General features: G+C 37.1%; 2 protein-coding genes across 6 annotated transcripts in view; both read right to left on the bottom strand.

The window, feature by feature from the left end:
* Positions 1-7969, bottom strand: part of aatkb (apoptosis-associated tyrosine kinase b) — a 41939-nt gene extending 33970 nt beyond the window's left edge. Inside the window, exon 1 of one of the 3 annotated variants that reach the window (XM_060895635.1) lies at positions 7322-7965. In XM_060895635.1, the coding sequence (XP_060751618.1) occupies positions 7322-7403 (82 nt within the window). In that variant the 5' untranslated portion in view covers positions 7404-7965. Of the gene's footprint in view, positions 1-4037; positions 4176-7321 lie in introns of those variants that run through there. The other 2 variants (XM_060895645.1, XM_060895662.1) reach the window with 2 other exon arrangements.
* A 5472-nt stretch (positions 7970-13441) lies between these two features.
* Positions 13442-23884, bottom strand: LOC132863092 (alpha-N-acetylgalactosaminide alpha-2,6-sialyltransferase 2-like). Of its 3 annotated transcripts, none has more exons than XM_060895685.1 (10): positions 23702-23884; positions 22129-22346; positions 19784-20054; positions 18677-18842; positions 17535-17709; positions 16002-16140; positions 15310-15413; positions 15136-15219; positions 14350-14449; positions 13442-14170 (listed from the first exon to the last, which is right to left on the bottom strand). In XM_060895685.1, exons 2-10 carry the CDS (start codon positions 22230-22232, stop codon positions 14000-14002), a joined length of 1314 nt encoding a protein of 437 aa, XP_060751668.1. In that variant the 5' UTR covers positions 22233-22346; positions 23702-23884; the 3' UTR covers positions 13442-13999. The 3 variants fall into 3 exon arrangements, with proteins under 3 accessions (XP_060751668.1, XP_060751675.1, XP_060751682.1); XM_060895692.1 differs by having other exon boundaries at positions 22129-22368; XM_060895699.1 differs by lacking the exon at positions 22129-22346 and having other exon boundaries at positions 23702-23873.
* Between the last annotated feature and the right edge of the window lie 700 nt (positions 23885-24584).

A 24584-nucleotide genomic window follows, 5' to 3' on the forward strand; every position in this document is an offset into this window, starting at 1 on the left:
TAATATTGCAAATTTCAAGGAAAAATGAAATGTTTTTTTAGGTGCTGCAGGAAAGTGAAGTTCCAGGGAAAGGATTATGCAACCTGACACTTGTGTTTTTATTCTGTTTTAGTCTGTAGCACTGTTTCTGTTTCTAGCTCTCCATGCCCCTGGCTCTACTGCATATACAAATGTTCACTGTGTTCTTATCCATATATTATTTAAAACCTGTGCCACATCCTGATTTATATTGTATTATATTAAGTTGATGCTGATTCAGTGAGGTGGTGTTACATGAGATATGTATGCATCAGCAAAAACCTTTACAAGGTAGGACTGTTTCTATGGATGCAGTTCAACCAGCTGTGCTGTGCGATCACAATGACACTATTTCAGTTTCACACCTTTTAATAACACACACAACAGTATCAAATATAATATCATGGTTCCTGTAAAAAAGTCTATTCACACTATCTCTCCTTTTCTGCTCAACCCACCAGCCCCCCACTACCAGGCACAGACTCACCTTGCCAGTTCTTATTTAACCTGCGTTCACCTGCCAAGCACTTGCAGTTAGTCTGACAGGTTCATTTGGCTTGTCTGCTCAGTGTGGATTGCTGGGCTTCAAGGCAAAGCTGTTTTGTGTGGTCAGTGATTCATTCACTTGCTTTACATTGGCAAGGCCAAACCAAAGCATCATCAAGATTCACTTTTTCTACACTAATGTTTAATTAAGTAAATGACTGACCCCTTCAGCAGGCAGGAATCAGCCATTTAAAACCCTGATTATTCTTTTTGTTCTGTAGCCACTGAATTTCACCTTACATTAAGTAGACTTTGATTAATTACCCTTTCTCTGTTTTGTCTAAACGAGGGAGACAAAGAGCCGAGCCCATAAATGAAGTCTGTATATTCATTTTATTCAGACGGTTTTAGTTGGCCATGCTTTAAGGCTATTCATTTAATGCCTGTGATGCTTTTAATTAACAATAAAGATGTATTGTTTCACAGATTCGAGTAGAGTGGCACAGTGATGCAGTGTTTAGTATTGCTGACTCAATGCTTCAAGGACCCTGGTGTGATGCCGAGTGGGGTTTTTGTCGCAGGATTTTTGGTTTTGTATGACCTGCTCAAAACATTGGCTTATTAGAAAGATGAAACATTGATCTCTGGTACAAAATCTGCTTGTAATAAGGTTACGGAATTCATCCTAGAATTTGATGATTGCTTACCTCATTTAGTAAAATATACAGCTAGGACAATAGTGTACTGACTGCCCTATTATTTTTGTATATATAAAATCTCAAGTGAAGTCAAGTGGGATTTGTTTTTGTCATTCTTCTGTATAATTTGTCTGAACAAATGTCGTTTCTCTTCAGGACCATGGTGCAACACGTAACTGTACATAAGACTACATAAAGTGCAGATACATAGCTGTGTGAGATGGGTGCAGGACACAGAATGAAAAATACACAGAACAGTGATCACCCAGGAAAGCTATGTCTGGTGAGGCAGCAAAGGTTCTATATTGTGTTTGTTAAAAGAAAATGCTTTTATAACATCTATATAATATGATCTCTGCAGCCTGCATCACTATAAATAAAGTCAAATCATATTAACCGAGTCTTATTTTATTTACACTGGCAGACTATTCAGTTACACACTAAATGTAAAGTACTTCCTAAGACATATAAAGCTCTAAATAATTCCGAGAGCAACAACTCCCACATATCTGACTGATCTGTAGAAACGGAATATCCCATCCTGATTACGTCACCAATCTGAGGCAGACCTACTGTTTGTCCCGAGACTCATTCCCGGCTAAGTGTTTTGGTTTTTTTTTGCATTCCCGGTAAACACTGCAGTAGTCTTCCATTACTAATGCTCTACAGCTCTGAGGGTTTCTTAAATTAGGTTGAAGGTGGATTTGTTAAACCTGATCTTTTTACAGTTATTGAGTCTTGGGTCAGATCTCATGATTTGTCATTATCATAGATTTGTAGGTAAAAGTTATTTTATTTACTTCGTTTAAGCATTTTGTCAGGAAGACTTAAATCCTAGGTTTTACACCATTATACTAATATTGGATTTTTCTTGCACACCAAGGCTCTATGTTTATAAAATGGCAGCAGCACAGGAGCCGTGAAGTAAAATGGCAAGTCCTTATTGGACATGAAATTCTACAAAGACACCTCTGTGGCTTGCAGTGTAGCCAGATGGCACACAATAAGTATGCATTTGAACAGATTTAGTGTTATGGGCATCTATTATAGCTCAAGCCAAACTCCCCTTGTATTTTCAATCTGTTCTCTCAGCATCTTTAAAGTGTGTGTGTGTGTGTGTGTGTGTGTGTGTGTGTGTGTGTGCATGTGTGTATGTGAAGGGTGTGTGTGTGTGTGTGTACAAGGGGATGGGACTTGTTTTTTGGATTTCTGTTACATTTATTTATTAGTATTGATTAGCAGAGGAGACGTCTCCCTAACTCAATAAGAATAAATAAAAAATAAAAATAAAAAAATAAAAAAGATATATTAAGCATGTACACACAGCAAGTTTCAAAATAATCAGGTATTTGTCATGAGATCTGAACTATTTTTGCATTAGATACACTTAGGTTCAGTGCAAGAGCTATGACTCAGGGGTTTTGTGGAGCTGAAATGGATAACATACTGACTGGGAGAAAAGAGTCAAATATCGTCAGACAAACTTTATCATTAGCACAGATATGCTTCAGAATAGTGCATGAGCCATAGTAGAAGGATGTAATGGTAAGCTAAAGCACGCACTGAAATCTTGATTTTCCTATATGAAATGACAAAAAGCCAAAAAGTGAGAATTGTTGCTTACTGTTTGTAACATTGAACACTGAACATTGCCATTTAGCTAAAATGAGTTACTATAGTGAGAGATGGTCCTTGCACTTCCGTATTAGAAACACAATATGGGAAAGAAGAGCTATTTTAACGATTCAATACATGAATTTTAAAATAGACATTATTTTAAGCAGAGGGCTTTGTATGCGTTGGATATAGCATGCAGTAATAGCACCAAACCGATTTTTTTTCTGGCTCTGATTGCAAAATAGAAACTACATCAATAATGGTTCCTCACATAACTGTAGCTCAATGAAACCTACTTTATGGTGATGAGCACTGATCATTTCCTAAACACACACACAAACACACACAGGCCACATAGGCAAATAGAGATTCCCTTTGAAAAGAACTGTTTCTCATGTTTCATTGTTTCTTCACTTTATTTACATAGATCCCCATGATTAAGATTTCATCATCAAAAGCATGAGTTTTTTGAATATTCATTACAGATTTGATGGGTGGAAGATATAAATACTGAAATATTCATGCTTAAATATGAGTAGGACACATAAGGAGATGTAACTGGCATGTTTTATTTCTCCAGCCGCTCTCTTCTTGTCTTATGAAATGATTATCCTTTACTATCCTCTGTACACTCCCACACACACTGTCACTTTCACTCTGTGCTCACACAAAATAGCTTCACAACAAGCATGTAGGCCTGCAAAGTAGCTTGATACATTTCAATCCTTAATAGCAATAACTTTAAAGACATGATATCAGCATGGAAACAAGCTGCATTAACTTTAATTGAACTATATATTTTAATTTAACTTGAAATTTTAACTCTTCATAACGTAGTAAAGCAGGACGCATTAGCATGGATGTGTATTATGGCTCAGTGAGCTTCTTAAACAAGCAACATAGAAAATTAAGCATTAAGAGATGCTGGTTGCAGTTAGTCATTTTAAAATGGTTAAATATAATTAGACAAATATTACAAAGAAAAGCTACTATTCAAGTCTAATCTAGTATGCTGGTTTCTTTACTCTGTAATCCCACACATGAATATCCTCTGGCCTTTTTTGCCTTTTCTCCAACCCTCCAGGCCCAATTTATTAGTACTGCTCTATTGCTGTCTTCTTTTTCTATGCCCTGATCCACCCTTATCTTAGGTCTCAGAAAAGTGTCCTTGTCGAACATGACACTGTATACTGTACACAATTAGAAACCTTCTCTTACCCAGTAAAACCGATCCCACATCCAGTGATTTCTTTCAAACTAAATCCATAAGCAGTCAGTCAGTTTGAGTAACGCAGAAGTTGAAACCATTACATTCCAGAAGTACGCCAAATATGTGCTGTGTTAATAGCATGGTCAGTCTAACGGGTTGGCAAAAACAGAGTCAAACATACTGATTTATGCTCACGCAGATCCACTGGGTAAGCTCCTCCTACACGAGGGGAGGCCAGATGCTATCTGAACAATTGGCCAGAAAGAAATGTGAGCTTAGAAAGCTGAAACAGGAGCTTGCTAAGCATGCCAGTAAGTACCCATTAGTCCCTTCTCTTGAGCAGTGATGTAATGAGTATTATCATCAATCACGCACAATCAAACTGAGTTAACAATATGCCACAAGACACTCTCTCTGACACAAATCCCTGTGATTTCTACATAAAACAGATTCAATTAAAGAGGTAATAAGTGAACAATTCTCATTTGTAAATGAACCACTGAAATGGTTCGTTATGTAGTGATCTTTAAAAATGAAACTTGGGCTGTTTGTCTCTGAGAATCAGTTGCAACGATATACTGGTTTCAAAATTCCTTCTGCTGCTCAAAAAGAGGCATACCTTGGATGAATTGATCATGAGTCTAGACTAATCTGTCTATAACTGGCAGAATGCAGCCTGGCCTATGTTGGTTTGTCCTTGAACAGGTTACAGCAGGTATCTTGCAACATGTCATAACTGATCCCTTTTATTCATACCCTTGTATGTAGTGACTGTGGAAAATATCAGTCCCCTACTATTGACTCTAAATAAATAAATGCAATTTAAAAAAAAAACAAGAAGAAAATGGGAAGAGAAGGGAGTCACGAAGGCCTTTTTATTCGACAGATTCCTTAGCTAGTAAGCTTACTAACAATAAGTCCTAACCTGAGCAACAATGAAGAGGAAGTGAGGTTGTTCATCCACAGGTACAAAAAGAAAAAGTGATCATAAAGAATAATAAATAAAAGAGAAGTTGAACAAAAGATAATCTTTTGTGCCTTTTGGATGACAACCAAATGGGTTTTTTGGTTTGTTTATTTGTTTTTTTAAGGCTACACTCTGTGATTGAGAAACTTCAGTGACTATGACCTGTATCTCTCCTCCATCAATCCTCAGACTAATCATATTCATGTCATGCTCCAGATTGAAAGTCCAGTGTGATTTGCCATCATCTCTGACACATCATGATTAAAACAGCAGGAAGGGGAAGAAAGGTTCTGCCTTTTACCTTCATACATTCGTTTCTTGGTATTGTGTCTGCAGGGGTCCAAAACTAAATTACTTGCCATCACTTTCACTTAGTATTCCCCTCATAAACCCAGCAAGACACTTGTGTTACTGTGTTGAACCATAAAATAGCAAAGAATAAGCGATTGTGGTCTGTAATGGTCTGACATACAGAGAGTTTCTGGAGATTATGCTTTGCCCCAAAAATCGAGCTGCGCTGCTTTCACTATTCAAGAAGATTTTGGAGGCCTGTGTAAGCATTTGATTAGTCTGGATTTCTCTGAAATTCTCTGAAACATCCTGATAGAGACAACTTTAATGGTCTGATTTGACAGATTAATTATAGTCCTCAGCTAAAAGGTTTTTCCCTTGATAGTCAAAAAGAACAGGATTATTCATGTTTTATCTGGAAATTGAATGTGGGAGGAGAGGTTAAAAGTAGGTTTGTAACTGTGTAGGTAACATCAGATAACATTAAATGTCCATACATTCCTATCTACCCATTCATTTGATTACTTCCAATCACGTTGGATCTAACTTCTTATGTGTCCAGCTGTAACTACCTAAAGTTTTCACACACCTTCTTCTGGATGCATACTATAGCAGCCTCAGTTTCTCTCCCCAGCTGGCATGGCTGTACTGAAAACCTTTTGGCCGTGTAAACTAATACTGTCTTAAATATGTTCCTTTCCTACCTGTGCTGTCATGCCTAGCAAGTTCATCACTTCATAATTCATAATGGCTACAAAATGCACAAAAAAGACTGTGCTAAACACTATTACACTAATCATTATTTTGTTGTTCAGAATGTCACCTTCTCTCATAGCCTTTTTCTTTAAGGCAGCATGAAAAATATTCAAGGAAAAAAATTCTAAAAAAAATCAATCAAAAATCAATCTCCAAAACATCTCTGAATTGTTAAGGTATGGACTTCTGAAGACAAGACCTCTGATGGTGTACTGTGGTATCTCAGTCTGAGACATTAGCAGCAGATCCAAGTCATATACAGTAAGATGTGACATCCAACAGATTGAGATTTGGGGAATTTGAAGGCCAATTCAAAAACATGCATTTTGTCATGTTACTCAACCTGTTACTGAACAATTTTTGCAATGTGACAGGCCACATTTCCTTGTGAAAGAGGCAACTGTCAATTCTGTTGCCATGAAAGGGTGTACTTGGTCGGCAGCAAAGTCTAGGTAGGTGGTATGTCTTCGAGTATTAACCAAATAAATGCCAGAACCCAAGGTTTCCCAGCAGACCATTGCCCAGAGCACCACATTGCATCCAGAAGAAGTAATTTGCTGTGTGTTCTGAACCTTACAGTTATAGCCAGAATTTACTTTTTTGGTAATTTGATCTGACAATTTGTCCCTTGTTAGAGTCTCTCCTGTCCTTGCACTTGCTCATTTTTGCAATTGTAACAAGATTTATTAAGTCTTATTAACTTCACCTGTCAATGGTTTTAATGTTACGGCTGATTAGTTTATGTCAGTATAATTACTTATTTTATTTACTGGCACATTACCTAATCGTTCAATTGGCCCATAAAATAACCAATTAACGCTAATGAAGCATTAATATTGGCAGTATTACCAATTATTTACGTGTCAATCAGTTATTCCTGTATTGTCAGGCTATGAGTGTTTACATACAGTACAGTATGTGACCAAAGACAGCTCTGAATCTTTGACTGTTCTTGATAAAGAGGTATTCTCCCCCTCTTTTTCATTCTCAAATGACCAACTGTACAGGTGGAAAAATTGCAGAGCATTTCGAATATAGTCTATCTTAATATGGTGGACTATCTTAATATGACTAATATAATCAGCAGCGTTGCAAATCCCGTAGTAATAAACCAGTCGGGTTTTTTTTTTCTTGTTTAAGCTCCGCATTCCCTGCAGCTAAAGCGCATTTTGATTTGAGTACAGATGTAGTGATGCAACATTAAAAGGCTGTTATCCGTAAGAGCAAGTCACAACATGTTGTGTATGTTGAATGTCGACAGAGATAAATAAGACTAACCTGAATCAAAATGCGAACCTAGAGCAAAGCCGGGGTTGAAATACGACGCGGACATGATCAGGAGTACAAGAGTAGCGGACATCCTCTCGATCCCGAAAATGCAGCTGGGTTTTGCATTAAAACGGATGTGTCCCAGATAAATTAGAGCAGCGTTGCAGGAATTAGTGCTGTTTTCTTTGGTGCTGAAATGTTCTCTTTACATCCCCACATGTTAGAAGCGTACAAACGACCAGATGTGCTTGGACGATTTCCGCCACCTCGGAGCGGCTCATCAGTGCGTGGTGTGAATGCTCATCACGGCAGGCCGCTGATTTTTCTTCCCATTGCTCCACATTAGCCTAGATGTGAATATTTTTGCTGCACCAAACGAAGAGCAAAGCCGATGAACCATTTCCTTCCTACAACATACGCAGGGAATCACTCCAATTCAAATATCTAAAAATGACAGCAACCACTATCCGAGTAGCTGCATAGAGAAAGGAACAAAATGTAAGCAGACCACATCCAGGTCAGAAAGTGTGTGTGTGTGTATGTATATATACACCACGTAGTTAATCTAATCTATTCACGATTTAGTTTGTGGTGTTTGGATGGAGCTGATGGAACGAACTAATTAAGCTGTAAAATGGAGCTATCCAGTGCTGAAACAGACCTCCATCCTGCTCTGCCGCTGCTTTGCGCTGGAATGAAGCTGATGGGGGAGGGGACGATGCACCACAAACCCTGCTGGAAGAAGCTTTCAGCCACAGAAATTATGCTAACATTTCACACACACACACACACACACACACACACACACACACACACACACACACACACACACACACACACAAGTCATAAAGCATACGTGCAGGGCAGAATGTTTTCTTTCACACCGGTTCAGTCTGATGCTTTACAGACAGGACCTGTTTAAATGACATTCATCTAATGATTCTGAGCCACCTCTTTAAGGCTTTGGGTATTTTTTTAAGTAGTAGTGGTATAACGCACTTTGAATTCGTCAGGATTCACATAACTATATAGTCTGCAGTACCACAGAGACCTAAACACTTGATCTCAACTGATTTTATATGATTTTGTATCCACTTAGTAATGAATACTTGCCCAGTACTGCAACAAGTAGTGTTGCCAAAACAGCTACAGGTCTACTTTAAGGATAAGCTCAGTTTACTGTTTGCTTGGAGTTTGCATGTTTTTCTTCAGGTTCTCTGGGTTTCAATCTCCTGTCAAAAACATGTCAGTAGGCGTGAGACTGGTGTGAATGAGTGTGTGAATCGTGCCCTGCAATGGACTGGTATCCCACCTGGGATGAATTCTGCATCATCTTGCACCTAATATTTCCAGGATAGGTTTGCTTTCCATATAAAGATAAAGTGGTTGCTGAAGATGAATGAATGAAGGAAAACTTTTCCTAAAAAGTTTCTAATGGGAACTAGATCTCAAACACTCTGTAGTAGTTCAACATAGAACTTCTAAAGGTTCCCTAAAGGCATATGTGGTAAGTGGAGCAATGTTGCTGGGCATTTAAATATGTCAGTATTATTGCTGGATTAAGAATCATTGACCAAGCTGATGCTTAAAAGACAAAATGGGCTACTAACATCCATCAATCCATTCATCCATCAATCAGACTGTGGGAGAAAACCAGAAAACCATGAGGAAGCCCACACAAACATGAAAAGAACATGCAAAACTTTGTACAAACAGGAACTCAGGCACTCAGGATCAAACACAAGTTGCAATGCTTCCCACTGTACCTCCATATTGAGCTACAGTATAGTCTCTAGTTCTACATAATAAGAATGTACAGCTTACTAAGTCATGCTAGTGTTCAAATATTATTTGTGAGTATAATCTGTAAATTTGTAATCCAGCAATTTGCCTCACTCTTTTAAGTCACATCTGGCTTTTATACTAAAATGTGAATGGCTGGAAAAAACTCCCAAAAAATGGGAATTTGAAACTAAAACTGTTGTAATAACCGATGCAAACCATTACACAGAATAGCTTAATTGCATTTTAACTAGTTTGCAGCAACAAACAACATGTTTGGCATAATGTTACATTTATTGTAACACTGCTGGTTTCATCTCGTATTATGAAGAAATATTCACACACATCCCACAAGAACATGATCTGTTATCCCTCCTGAGCTCTATTGATCTCTGGGGATCATCAGCAGAGGTTTTATTAGCCCAGCACTTGGCCCCCTGTGTGACATTATTTCAGAGATAGAGCTAAAATGTCAAGTATTCTGTTTCTCTGATTCACCATGTCATGCGTTTAGGGTTGCCGTGGAAACACTTTAAGAGGCTTGAATGTGTACGTGGTACTCCGAGCTCAGCTGTCGTTCTATCTCTCGTTTTCCCTGTGTTACAGCTATCACTCTTTTTGCCTCACACACATACACACAGAATTCTCATGCTATTTGCATTTAAATAGCTGCAGGTGGCACGCTGAGATGGACTGAAATGACTAGTGACCTTCATTTATCCCAAATGCCAAATGTCAGTTCAATTTAGAGTTTCAGCTTTATGAAAATAATAAAATTGTAATCTAATGTCAGCACTGCTTATGTCTTTGCTGAAAAAAATTGTTTATGAACAAATAACAAATCCCTTTTTAAATGCTTTTTTGTACCAGTCACTCGTGTCTAAATCATTTCCACAGCATGTGAAATGTATCTACATAAACAGTGATGTAATAAACCAACTACACTTTACCAGCCCTTAGACTTGTTAACAGAAAAACACCTACTAATATTAGACTATCGTGTTTATGGAGCTATCCCAACCAGAATTCTTTTTTTTTTTTTTCAGGGCCATTTTTTATGTGACTGGGATTAAATGTAATTGTATCTGGTGAAGTGAGTTTTCATTAACAGCTGTAACTGACCCATTTCTATTATAAAATATGGGTTGCTTGGAGGTTATAATTCTTCCATGGTTAGACATTTGCATTATATAAATTTCAATAAGTTATGAAGGCACTAAATTTCCAGGTAGGTGAACAGTAGTTCAGGCATCAATCCCAGCATTTTAATCTGCACTTGTTTCTTCTATGAAGCTTGGATATGTAAGGGTAATTATTGTGCACACCAAAGATTGTCCTGCTCTGTTAAAGGCAGTTTGGAAATTTGCTTCAATGGCCTTAATACATACATACACACAAACAAGCACACAGATAGATGGATGGATGGCTGGATGGCTGGGTGGATGGACGGCTGGTCGGCTGGATGGATGAACAGATGGATGGAAGAATAAATAAATGGATGCATAGATGGATGGCTACATAGGCAGAGTGATGGATAGATAAGAGATGAATGGATAGATTTATAGAGATTGATAGATAGATATTGATAGATGGACAAAAAACAAATGGATGGATAGATTGAGTTAATTTAAACAGATGGAAACATAGATGGAAAGACAGACATGCAGGCAGAAGATAGATAGATAGATAGATAGATGGATAGATGGATAGATAGATAGATAGATAGATAGATAGATAGATAGATAGATAGATAGATAGATAGATAGATAGATAGATAGATAGATGGGTGGACGGACGGACGGACGGACAGATGGACGGATAGCTAAACAGGCAGAGTGATGGATAAATAGCAAATGGATGGATAGGTATTGATAGATGGACAAGTAAAAAAAAGTAAACAGAGCCCAATTTCCCCTGAGTTTACATGTGGTGCTAAAAATATCAATAGTGCACTGCACAACCAATCTAATGTTTTCAGCCAGGCCAAGTGAAGCATCCACCAGGGAGCAGTTAACAGGGAATTGTGCTGACACCAAATAATTAGACAGGATCAAACAATTAAGCACTTTAAATCTCTAGAGTAATCTCCAGGCAACCCTAACCGCAAGCCACACTGTCCGTTGCGGAGCTGTGTGCTGCAGCTTCCTTAAGGTATACACGGCTCTAAAGGTTCTTAAACCCAACAGCTTCATATTGTTTGTTAGAGCCAATATTTTGATATAATTGTAAAACTAAAAAACATTTTTTTAATTTCCACAAAGAAGTCTATCTGGCAATAAATCTATCAAAAAAAAAACAAAAAACAGGTGTTTTTCAGGTATGAGTGGAAGGACGTGTGTATTATGTTTGCAATACTGAACATTAGTGACAATTTATTGCATTTTATTGCATAGTAATTTATTGTGTGATCAAATGTCTATGATTGTTACATTTCAGAGAAATATCCATGTCTGACAAGAGTTAAAAACATACATGGCATTCTGTTCTTGAGTGTGCGTGTGTGTGCGTGTGCGTGTGTGTGTGTGTGCAAAATAATTAATTTTAATATCCAGAGACTCTTAGTAGTGGATTTATTTATGCATGTATGTATGTATTTAAATATTTACTTGCATATTTATTAACCTATAAAAAGACTTTTCATCTGAAGTAATTCTTCCAATACTTTACTATATTTCTATAAATACTATACTATACTTCCAATACTATAGATGCATAAACTAGTTCATGTGTAAACCTCTTCCCAGTGAACTCTGCCATACCTGTATTAAGAGCACAGTGTACACAGACAATAAGTAGAGTGGATGACTTTTACTATTTACAAGCTATTTATTCATTTGACTTGTTTATTCTTTTTAACTTAGATTGTTAGGTAATGCTAAACATAAAGCCAAACCCTTTGTGGTGTAATTCAAATTGCAGTAATGGCTGAATAGAGCCAAATGTGTACAGACTTCATTACGAAATTCAGTTGATTAGCCATGACTTAAAAATATACTGTACAGCTTTGTCTCTGTTGGGTGGAAATGTCTTTGGCATTCATCATTCCTCGTGGCAAGAAGTTCAGAACCACCAGCCTTCCACAACTAAAGGATTTTACAATTTGTGTTCAATCCCGGGGGGCACGGTGGCTTAGTGGTTAGCACGTTCGCCTCACACCTCCAGGGTTGGGGGTTCGATTCCCACCTCCACCTTGTGTGTGTGGAGTTTGCATGTTCTCCCCGTGCCTCGGGGGTTTCCTCCGGGTACTCCGGTTTCCTCCCCCGGTCCAAAGACATGCATGGTAGGTTGATTGGCATCTCTGGAAAATTGTCCGTAATGTGTGATTGCGTGAGTGAATGAGAGTGTGTGTGTGTGTGCCCTGCGATGGGTTGGCACTCTGTCCAGGGTGTATCTTGCCTTGATGCCCGATGACGCCTGAGATAGGCACAGGGTCCCCGTGACCCGAGGTAGTTCGGATAAGCGGTAGAAAATGAGTGAGTGAGTGTTCAATCCCTACAACAGCTTTTTAAATGTTATTCAGCCAGATCCTTTTATGTTTTTATTTTATCTATTTTTATCCTTTTTTTATTATTGTGAAGCTACAAAGGCAGAGCAGAGCTCATGCTGAGAATGATAAGTGGCCGGTATTAAAGAGGCTTTGCAGAGAGAGACAGAGGGGAAGGAGAGAGAGAGACAGGGATAGGGAGAGACTTAAGCCTTCATTCTCCAGATATTATAACTACAGGAAGCTGTTATTGAAGAAATCTGTCTGAAATTGTATATAATAACAATACTGTACAGAGAACAATGGTTCATAATATTCACACTAGGGATTAAATACAACTGGTAAATATTGGTTTCTTTTTAAACTTTTTTTTTATGTGATGCATATGAGTCAGTGTGCATTGTTAAAAGCGCTGTGTTAAATTGAACTGTTAAATTATCATAAATTATCTGCAACTCCATTAAAAGGCTACGTAAATTAGCCTGCAATTGAGGGAAGTATGCACTTACATGAAACTGCCACAAGAGGGCAGAAACGTGCAAAATACTTAACATTTACAGCGTTCTGAGAATTATTTAATCTCGAGTAAACATGAAACATTTTATTTAACTTATACAGTATGAACCAAGTCGCTGCTGTGTAATCATAGAAAAGTATCAACCAATCTGCTGCATTCATAAAAATGTCATTGTATAATAGGTGTGACCTGTTTAACTGGGCAATTACGCAATCCTTTCATCCTTAACCACAGAATGAGCAAGTGGCAAATATGACAACCTTGAATTATTTTAAATCAATTGAGTGAAACAGAAGTCACGACAAGCCTTTAATTTAATAATGAATTTTATTTTAAATCTTTTTTTTTTTTCAAGAAAAGCAGAAGTCTCTTTGAATTGAAGCAATTAAACCTTGAAAATACATTCAAGACATTTTTATGTCTTTTTTTTCTGTCTTATTTGAAGTAACAATAATATTCCTAATTGTCCTGCCATCTTCATTGTCTTAAAAAGGTTACATTCAACAAATGGCATGGAATTATTAAAAATGTCCACAAATATATGAATGTATAAACTTTATATAAGATTATTTAGTTAGTAACACACACACACACACGAGTCACACATTGTAAACACACGTCACACACACACACACACGCAAACCTGTCACACACACGTCTCACACACACAAACACATCACACATACACGTGTCACAAACACGTGTCTCTCTCTCTCACACACACACACACACACACACACACACACACACCCTCTGTCTTTACCTCTACTCTTATGTTTAGGTGAGGTAGGCCAAATCCAGAAGCACTTAAATGTCACAGGATTATTATCTACAGCCTACTACACCTCAGATCTTGTAAGTGCTCAGACTCCATAGAGTCTAATTCAGTTCATTGCAGTTAGGGTCATGTTCGCATGTAGAGCTTTATCAGTCCTGCCTTGTGCAACTTCTGCCACAGTTTCAACTCCATTCGCAGATCATGGTTGGCGAAGAAACGCACCCGCTGAGGCGTTTTGTCGTAATAATGGTCTGAATATTTCCTGAAGTCTGGTGTCATAAATCCGTAGGCATTTACCTTTGTGCATTACAAACAACAATTAATTCATTTTGAAGCTAATAAAACTCATTCAAAAAGTTTAATGTAGTGGTAATCAAAAGAGAATCATCATTAAAAAAATCTTTAAGAATGTCTCTAAAATAAAATGATGCTGAAAATAGAGCACTTTTAAGTAACTTTGAAAGAATGAAATCTACCTCATCGCAATTATGAAGCGCGGCCAGCAGCATGACGGCTCCTGTAGACGGCCTGTAAATGTTTTTAAGTCTGCCATTGAGTCTGCTTGAATGCAGAAACCTACAGCATGACAAAGAGAAATGTCATTGTAGCCTTAAGACTCTAGAGACTAGATATTTACATTTCTACACTGTTTATACAGACAGTAATGAGGTGAACAAACAAGAATACTCAAATAATAAATAAATATTAGAAAAGTAAGTAGGATTCTAACTAATAACAATGGTACATGATCTACTGATGTTTGAGGACAGAAAATCTGAATTAACAAACTGATTTTATGTCTATTGTTGAAATGACTGAACACTTCCATGCTTCAGTTTTGGTTTCTGGCAAATCTTTGTCCGTTGAAAAGTAAATTCCAACTACGAAAAACCTCAGGTGAGTGTGTTCATGCTTCATAAGGCATTAAAGGTAACTTAACACCAACACAGCTGAACCATTGATTCTGATCTCATTTTTGTTCTTTTTATTTTCAGCAAATAAATCACTGGTGCTTGACAGGTTACAGTAGGATGGTAACCTGATTTTTGTACAAGTAATATCAAATATTTGATGCATTGGTGAAGGCTTTTCACCAATGAACTAATTTTATGAATGTTCAACAACATTAAAGTGTCAAACTGATTGTGATCACAATTGAATAAACATTTCTTTCTTATCTATCTATCTATATGTTACAAAAACTCTTATTCATAACAACATGGGTGTTAAACATGAGCACTGTGTTTAACACCTAACCTCACCTGTTCCTGAGGTAACGGATGAAGTCAGGGTGGTACATTTTAATCTTCTCTACAGTTACATCAGATCCAAAATAATTGGGAGGCCTAAGAGGACCAAAAAACAAGGTATTTACCAGCTTGTGTCTCTAATATTAAGATAAGCATATTAAATTAGTAAGAATCTGCAGTATTTACGTAGAACTCCGGTCTTTCCCTTTTGGGATTGGTATTTGCAGGGATGCAGCTCTCATTAGAATATAGTCCCGGTCATGATCAGGCAGGAAAATGTACCTCGTCTCCTGGAAACGTGAAGTAAGAGAAAGATGGGGGGAAAAGTTAAAAAAATTGTGACAGTTTTTAAAAAAAGAGAGAGAAAACGGAAAACAAAATTTCTCTATCTTGTAAATTAGGTTCTCTCACTTTCATTCATTCATTCATCTTCTACCGCTTATCCGAACTACCTTGGGTCACGGGGAGCCTGTGCCTATCTCAGGCGTCATTGGGCATCAAGGCAGGATACACCCTGGACGGAGTGCCAACCCATCGTAGGGCACACACACACTCTCATTTCTCTCACTTTCATTTTTCAAATTAATTTTATTTTATTTCTATTTTATTATAAAATGGACTTGCAAGCTACTGTAGCACACAATAGCTGACAGTAGTTATATTCCCTAACAGTAATTTACAGAAGAAATCGTTAATGTTTCATATTCCATCTATTTAATTTTCCTTTTCAGCATATAAACATTCACCAGTTTAATATTAGCCAAGCTGCAATCTAGCTACCTACGTAATAACCCATAGCTTACTTAGCTTTTTATTTTAATATTCTTTTAGACATTTTTTTGTGAATGCTGTGTAGCCAGAGTTGAACTGTTCCTTACCATGGACTGTGGAGCACGTTTATAGCCAATATGTGCATAACTTCTCAGAGAGTTGCGTAAGGTGTTTGTGGAGAAGGTATAGAAAGAGGTACGTGAGCCGACATCCTCTTCGAAGCCTTTAATAACTGCACCATTTGTCCTGAAGGAAAGAGAGGGGTTCATTTTATTCATTCATTATAATATTGCATGTTGTTTTTGTACTTAAACTTATTAACCTTTTGCACCTTTGCTTTCATGCTAAAACATTTTGCACAGTGTAACGTCTTCTTCTACTTTCTTCTTTTCAGGTTAGGGGTCGCCACTTCGAATAATTAGTTTTCACCTAGCTATATCCTCTGCATCCTCTACTGTCGCACCAATTAACATTAATTAACACATCAATTAATTACCACAACATTAAATCTCCTCTTTGACATTCCTCTTGACCACTCACCTGGCTGCTCCATCTCCAACATCCTTTTACCAATATAACCAGCTTCCTCCTCTTTACATTTCCAAACCATCTCAAACTAACCTCTCTGTTCTTGTCCTCAAAACAGCCAAACTGAGCTGTCTGACTGATGTGCTCATTCCTAATCCTGTCCACTTCTAAAGAGAACCTCAACATCTTCATCTCTGCTATCTCCATATTTGTCACATGTCTTTTCCTCACTGCTACAGTCTCTAACCCATACAGCAGAGCTGGTACAATATAATGTATTGTAATGTAAGATAAATTTATTAATGTAAGATATTTTATTGATCCAAAATTCAAGATATGCTGTTAAATGAAATGTCTGTTGCCATCTAAGATAGATAAAGATGTCTTAAGATGTCCTAATTTACAAGGTTATGTGTCTGAAAAATCCATATATAGTTAAATGCATGAATGTGCATGTTTATTGTCATGTGCATAAAGAGTGCTTTAACTGTCTATACATAATAAAATTCGTGTTACAGCTAGGTGGACCTGGGAATCGAACTCACAACCTTCCCATCATTAGTCGAACATCTCTACCACTCCACTACATTTAAGTCATTTGGCAGACACCCTTATACAGAGTGACTTACAGTTATCTCATTTATACTATATGCATATTTAGCTGAGCAACTGAGGGTTAAGGGCCTTACTCAGGGACCCAGCATTGTCAGTTTGGTGGACCTGGGATTTGAGCTAACAACCTTCTGATTGGTGATTCTGTTTGGATTGGTCCAACACCTTAAACACTAGGCTACCACATCCCCCACTGCTTTGGTTACATTATATGCATATAAAAGTGTCATCGTTTTGAATATCGCACATGCAGGGTCAGCCTTAAGTTGGAGTCTTTACATTTGGAGATATTTACATTTACGGCATTTGTCAGACGCCCTTATGCAGAGTGACATACAAAAGTGCTTTTAAGACTCTATCGATGATATCAGTACAACCATCAGTGTAGCTAAATTAATGGATGATAAAAGGCAATGCATGTTAGAGTGGGTGAATATTTTATATATTGTTATATGGTTTGACTTATTTTCCTTAAAAAGACAGCCTAAATATAATCTCACCTGAACACATAGTCGTTCTGGTCAATCTCATGGCCTTTCTTTGACCCATTCAAGATTCCTGCATTTCCGACAACAGCACAGCGGATACATTGAGATTTGTTCTCTCTCTTCTCCCGGTCATCAAACATCAGGCGGTTCGCAGATGTATTTAAAATGGCCAAAGATTCATTCAAAACTGGAAATATAAAAATTTGCAGTAATAAAGACAGTTGTACAAAGTGCATGTCATTTGAGGCCCCTGCATAAAATTAAATAGATTAGCTCATCAGTTGAAACAAAATCAGAGCAAAACAGTACTTCTGATCAGCATTGCAATATCTCTACACAACGATCTGATCTCCCCTTCACAGCTCGCAACCTTGTGGTAACCATGGACAATAAACTGTCCTTTTCCTCGTCATTTTGTCCCCACAGGCTGCGAGGTCTACCTATGGATGTATTTGATCCTCTGCAAATGACCCAAAATGTAGCGGCACAACTTGTTTTCAGCCTGTCTAAGTTCTTACATACCACCCGCTGCTGCGATCCCTCCACTCACTTTCAGTAGCTGCATGCATCAGATTCAAAACACTGATGCTTGCCTACAAAGCCAAAAACCGAACCAGCTCTCTCTCTTACCTCAAAGCCCTCATCACTCATCACACTGCACCTCACACCCTCAGAGATACCAGCACTGCTACAGGTCCCACCATCTCTCAGAGGAAGAAATAGGTATACAACAAGACTCTTATCATTTCTGTAACTGAAGTGGTGCAATGAACTTCCCCTACATGTATGAACAGCTGAGTCACTGTCTATCTTTAAATGACGGGTGAATACCTAGCTCTTCCTGAAAACGCTTGAACTAGCACTTTTTCTCTGTTTGTTTGTGTATATTACAAAAAACAATTCCTGAACAGAGTTTTAGGTTGATGGTATCATAAGTCTGTAACCTAGTCAACCAGTGTATTCATTGATAGAGACTTAAAAGCACTTTTGTACGTAAATGTAAATAGGTTAATCCTATTTGCAGTTTATGTGAATAAGCAGATGTGGCACGCTTCAGCTACTGGGTCCAGTCTGGTCCATTAACCTAATGTCATTCTGTCACTGCTCTTTCTCTGACATACATAACAAATCCTAGCAGTACCAAAAGAACTCACCATCAGCACTGACACTACCCCATCCATGGGCACCGTGGTAGTGGGATAACCGCTCATATTCTGGCTTAGTGTAATGCTTCGCCCACTGCAAGACTGGCACACTAGGCAAGAATATCTTAGCAAAGTCAGTCCTGAACACCTTTTTCTGAATGCTGCTGGGACAGTTCTGATATGCAAAATGAAATAAACAGTCAGTTACTTCGGCAGGCTACATGTTTAAGCACATTTAAAGATGAAGTGCCACTAAAATGACATTAAAATTTGACCATGGCATGATTTCTAAAAGAAGGAGGAAGCCTCTTCTTTTTGGCCATTTGAAATGTACCAAACAAGCTAAAAAATTTTCAGTGAAAATATTCCTTAGACTTTAATTACAGGAAAGTGTAATTTTTATGCATATAAAAACATTTATATGCACTTACAAGTGATTTTCAATTTCTTTACAATCTTATTTAACACCCAGTAACTACCTACACTGTGAAAATGATAAAAAAAATCTTCTTGCTTGGCCATGCAGGTTTAATTTTAATTTATTTCATATGTATGCTCCAAGGTTGAATTTTGGAACATGGCTGTGGGGATTACTGTGGGGATTAGTGAGATCAGGCACTGGTGTGCATGGTGAGGAGACCAGACCAGTGAGGCATTCAGTGCAGGACACCAGAGTTCCTCCACATCATTCTTCCTTGACCTTACTTTGTGCACAGGAGCATTATCATGCTAGAACCGGTTTAAGCCTCTTAGTTCCAATGAAGTCAGCACATAATTCATGACACTCTATACAGTTGTGTGTTATTCATTTTGTGGAAGTGGTTTCAGGAAGCACCACAAATGTATGTGATGGTCAATGCCCTCAGAACAATATCATGTTCCTTACTTCATTAGTGATGAAAAACAATATTCAGCTCTATGTGTGATTAAGACTGAAGCTGTTTTGGACATATATACATATATATGCAATTTTTGCATGTTTATATACAAACAACACCACATGCCTGCTATCATGTGGGATTATTTGGTATATAATAAAAGTGTTTTTTGAAAGTCTGCACCGAATATCAACACCAACACACAAAGTCTACAAATAATGGAAGCTGAAATACTTACAGTTTGTGGCAGATCATCATTGATGGCATATTCATCACCAAAGAAGCCTAGTTCTGAGAGTTGGTCCGATTTAACAGGCTTCAATGGAGAATTTCCAGATTGTTCCACCATTTTGTCTTCATTTGAATAAACACGCACTATTGTGTCATTGTTTGTAAATTGGTCTTTTATTTGTATTATTTTCTTTCCCTTATTGAAGAGAGCAGGTTTGAAAGACCACATATCATTCCAACAATGGTAGTTTTCCCAGTATATCTTGATGACCTGTAATCTTTAAATTTAAAACAAACAACAACAAAAAACGTTAGCTATAACTATGAACAAACATTGTTGTCAGCAATGAACACTACAAACACTACGTTGTATCTTTAACAAAAAACTACTTCTAACCCTAGAACTACAAAACACCAAATGACATCAAACCATAATCAGATCCTTTTAAACCCTTGGTTCCCAAATATTTTCTCACGGCCCATGCAAAGCAGAACAAATGCTCGAAAGGAACATTTATTTAATTCTTATTAATATGTAATTAAATTTTTAATATTCATATAATATTTAATATTCATATAATATTTAATATTAGAATTTTAATAATATCTAGAACTGTAAACAGTCCTTCCACTAGACGTGCCATGTTCTAAGTGAGAAAAAGTAAAGAAACGGGGTTAGGGCTAGGCTTAGGTTTGATACTACTTCAAACAACTATCGTGCTTGACTGAGCTTGTACAGTATGTTTTGGATCATAGGCAGATCATTTCTTTCTCCACACATTGGCCTTTTCATCACTTTTATAGAAGCTAATTTTGTTACCAGAACTTTTATGGATCCTCTCTGGAATTCACACAAAAATACAATCAGTTCTTTTGAATCTTACTGTTGAAGAGTGATTTGATCTCTATATTTTTGCGATCGCTTTCAAAAAATGCGTTGGTTGTGATACATTCAACTCTGCCCTATGGAAGCTTTTGGTAATATCACTGGCTGTGTTCTTGATGTTTTTCGTCACATGTTTCTGTTATCAGTTGTATGTCATCAATGTTTCTTTTTCAGGACATTTTACATCAGCTGCTATCATTTTCCTTGGCCGACCTGTTCTGTGTTTGTCTGATTGTTAAGATAGCAGTGGTTTCTTTTTCAGGACATTTTACATTGTTGTATTGGCTATGCCCAATGATTGTGCAATGGCTTTGATTTTATTTTCTCTTTTCTCAGCTTCAAAATTGCTTGCATTTCTCCAGTAGGCAGCTCTCTTATCTATCTTATAAACACCTGCAGTTTTTACAGGTGAAACCAAACATCAAAAGGTATTTATTGTTTAAACAATAAACTTGACTGGTGTTTCTTGTTGCCTAGGTATGCCCTGTTATTCTCGTTTCATTATTTTGGATCACATGAAAAATGGGTGAGTTCGAAAGGTGTCCAAGGTCATGAGTCCAACACATGTAGACTATGTGTTATGTGTCAAGAGCTGCAGTTAAAGTTCACAAATATAGCCAGCAACAGTTTCTGTGAGCTGAAATGCCTTGTTGGCTTGAGAGATCAGACGAAAAAGGTCTGATTGTTTTGAGCTGCCAGCAAAGATATATTAACACCACTCTTTACAACTGTAGTGAGCAGAACGCACAGAACCGTCGCAACATACACAAAAAAAACAATAAGGGTGGGTTTCAACAGTATAAGACCTCCATTGAGTTCTACTCCTGTCAGCAAAAAACAGGAATTTTTGGTATTATAAGAAAATATAAATAGAACTTGATGTGGTCTTCTGCTGTTGTAGCTCATCCATCTCAAGATTTGATGTGCATTCTGGGATACTTTTCTGCTCACCAGAGTTGTAAAGACTGATTATTGAGTTTGAACTATAGACTATGCTGAATCCATTCTGACTTTTCCACTAAGAGAATTGTTGCTTAATTTGTTCTTCTATTTTGTGAAAAATGTGACTATGTAAATGTGAGTATGTAAATCTCAGATAAGCAGTTTCTGAAATAACCAGCCTATCTGGCACCAACATCCATGCCATTCTTAAAGTCACAGAGATCATAACTTCCCCTCTTCTGATATGTGATCTGTATCTGTGTTCTGGCTTCACATGATTGAATGCTCGGATTACTGCTGTACAGGTGTTCCTCTTAAAGTGGAGCTTGTGGTGAATTTTAACATATCAGAAAATCAAAGCTAAAATTCCAATTTATTGGTTTCATATTCTTGCAATCTCAAACCTGTAAATCTTATATAGCGTACAGCAAAAACTAAAGAATTGACCTTGCCTTTCCAATACTTTGAGGATCCTATTTCATACATAACACAGATTAAATCAGCACTGTGAAGCCTCGCCATACCTTCTCTGATCAATATTCAAGTCCAGTAGGTAGATCCCAACCATGAAGCACAAAATCAAGATGATCAGCACCAACTGCTGAGATTTCTTCCGCAAAAATATCATTTTGTAAATGATGTAACGACTGTCATGGGCACAAAAATAGCCTCACACTTTAGGGTTTTGTGAAGTGAAGCAGGAAGGTGTAGTGCGGTCTTCATTAATCCCAAAGGCACCTCTCTGCAATACAGAAGGTGAAATTCTATATGCATGTTAACGCCCAGTTGCTTCTTTTTTATTCTCTGAATTAAATTGGGGAACATGAAGAGAACACCTTTATTCAACACCACGCATACTTTTAAAAATGTATCTGTGGCAGTTTAACAAATAACAAAAGAATGCGAAACACGCTTCACAAGATGCCCAAGCTGATCCAAGAGATATGATAAAATGTTGTCTAGGATAAACAATAACTACCTTCATAACTAGTAAAAAAAATACGCTTACGTATAAAAACAATCACAATATTTATAAAATAGGTGTACAAAACAAACTGTCTCTCTTTTGGCAGAACTATCAGGTAGTGCAGGAGTGCACAGAAGCAACTTCACAGAATAAGACAACTTTAAAGACACAAATGTTCCTTTCATTATTAAAACTCACTAGACTAACAGAAACTCTGTAGCGTCACCAAATAAAAAAAAAAAAAGAAAGAGCATTTTCTTTACACAAAGAAAAATTCATTGGATAGAGAGAAGCTTGTTGGTCCTAAAGCCCCTAGCCGCAGGTCATCCCAAAAAACATACAGGGACAATGTTATTTAATAAATATTAACAATGGTATAGTCAATATATATATATTCTTTATTTTAATTCTAACAAAAAGCTACCATATAACAATAGCATTGGTGTGTCAGAGCACAAACTGAACTCACAAACCCTGTTCTCTAGAAAGGTGTAAGTCAGTTTATGTTCTGTTTTGCTGCTGAAAATGTATACAAAATATGCACCAAGATTGTCATTTGTGCATTCTCATGCTACTAGCCTCCAACTACTCATAAAAAAGATGCAGCATTGCAATTTGCATAGATTAATAAAGTTAATTAAATCAAGCTCTCCTCTCATTTAACTGCCTGCTATCACGTTATGGATTAATGATCATTCATTCTGATATTTTGTCATTTTTTCCATTTATTACATTGCCACAATTTTTTCATACAAAAGAAATATATATTTTTTTAAATAAGTATAAATAAGGAATATTACAAAAAAATAAAAAACAACTGGCTGTTTACAGTACACCGATAAATCATCTACAATATGTACAAGTGCCACAAATTCTACATGTCGAGTGAAAAGGAAAAAGGTCACTTTCTTTTCAGTTGGATTAAATTAAGAGATAGATAATAGAGATATATAACCTGGTAAGATTCACCTGTCAGTTCACCAATTACAGTCTAAATAAAGAAATCTTTGTAGTTGATACACTAGTCACTATAATGAACAGTTTAAAGCTAATTATGAAATAAATACATTTTTTCAGCAACACAAGGGTTGGACTAACAGAAAAATAAAAAATAAAATAATTAATCTTACCTCAAGTTTTGTGCCAGATGCAGCCTGGTAGACAGTTAAGTAGCGTGTTCTAAAAACGAATCCGAATTGTACTGCGAGCACCACACACATGCATGCACTCACCCATACACACTGTACAAGAGGGACGACGGCCACTGTGTGGAAACTGAGCAACAGTTAATCCTGGTAATCCTGCCTCCATTACAAGTAAAAGGCAGGGAAAAGTGAATGGGGGAAGGGCTTACAGAGGAAGAAAAATCTCTGGTGATGAACAAGGAAAGGTGTTTTGATTGTTTTTTTTTTTTTTACTTTTTTATAATTTAGACAGACATTTAACAAAGATGGTGTCGCATAGAACCGAAACAAAACATTAAATCCATTTGATGCATCATTTCAGATTCTAAGAAGAGAAGAATGGTGACATTCCTTTATTTTTCAGGAAATAAAGGGTATTTTAATAAGCAGTGTGCTCTTGCAATTTCCACAAAATTTATACATTAGGCAGCTATCATATATATATATATATATATATATATATATATATATATATATATATATATATATATATATATATATATAATTTTATTTTTTATTTTTAAAAAGAGACACATACAACAAACAGGGGAGAAAGTGCTAGTTCAAGTATTTCATGAAGTAGGTCTTCAACCGTCATTTGAAAACAGCCAGTGACTCAGCTGTCCTCACCCCTAGAGGAAGTTCATTCCACCACCTCGGTGCCAGAACAGAAACGAGTCTTGCTGTATTCCTACCCCTTACCTGGAGAGATGGTGGGACCAGTTGAGCAGTGCTAGTAACTCTGAGGGAGAGAGGTGCAGTGCGAGAAGTGATGAGGGCTTTGAGGTAAGAGGGAGCTGGTCCATTTTTGACTTTGTAGGCAATCATC

This window comes from Tachysurus vachellii, chromosome 2 (assembly GCF_030014155.1).
Source record: "Tachysurus vachellii isolate PV-2020 chromosome 2, HZAU_Pvac_v1, whole genome shotgun sequence".
Classification (NCBI taxonomy): Eukaryota; Metazoa; Chordata; class Actinopteri; order Siluriformes; family Bagridae; genus Tachysurus; species Tachysurus vachellii.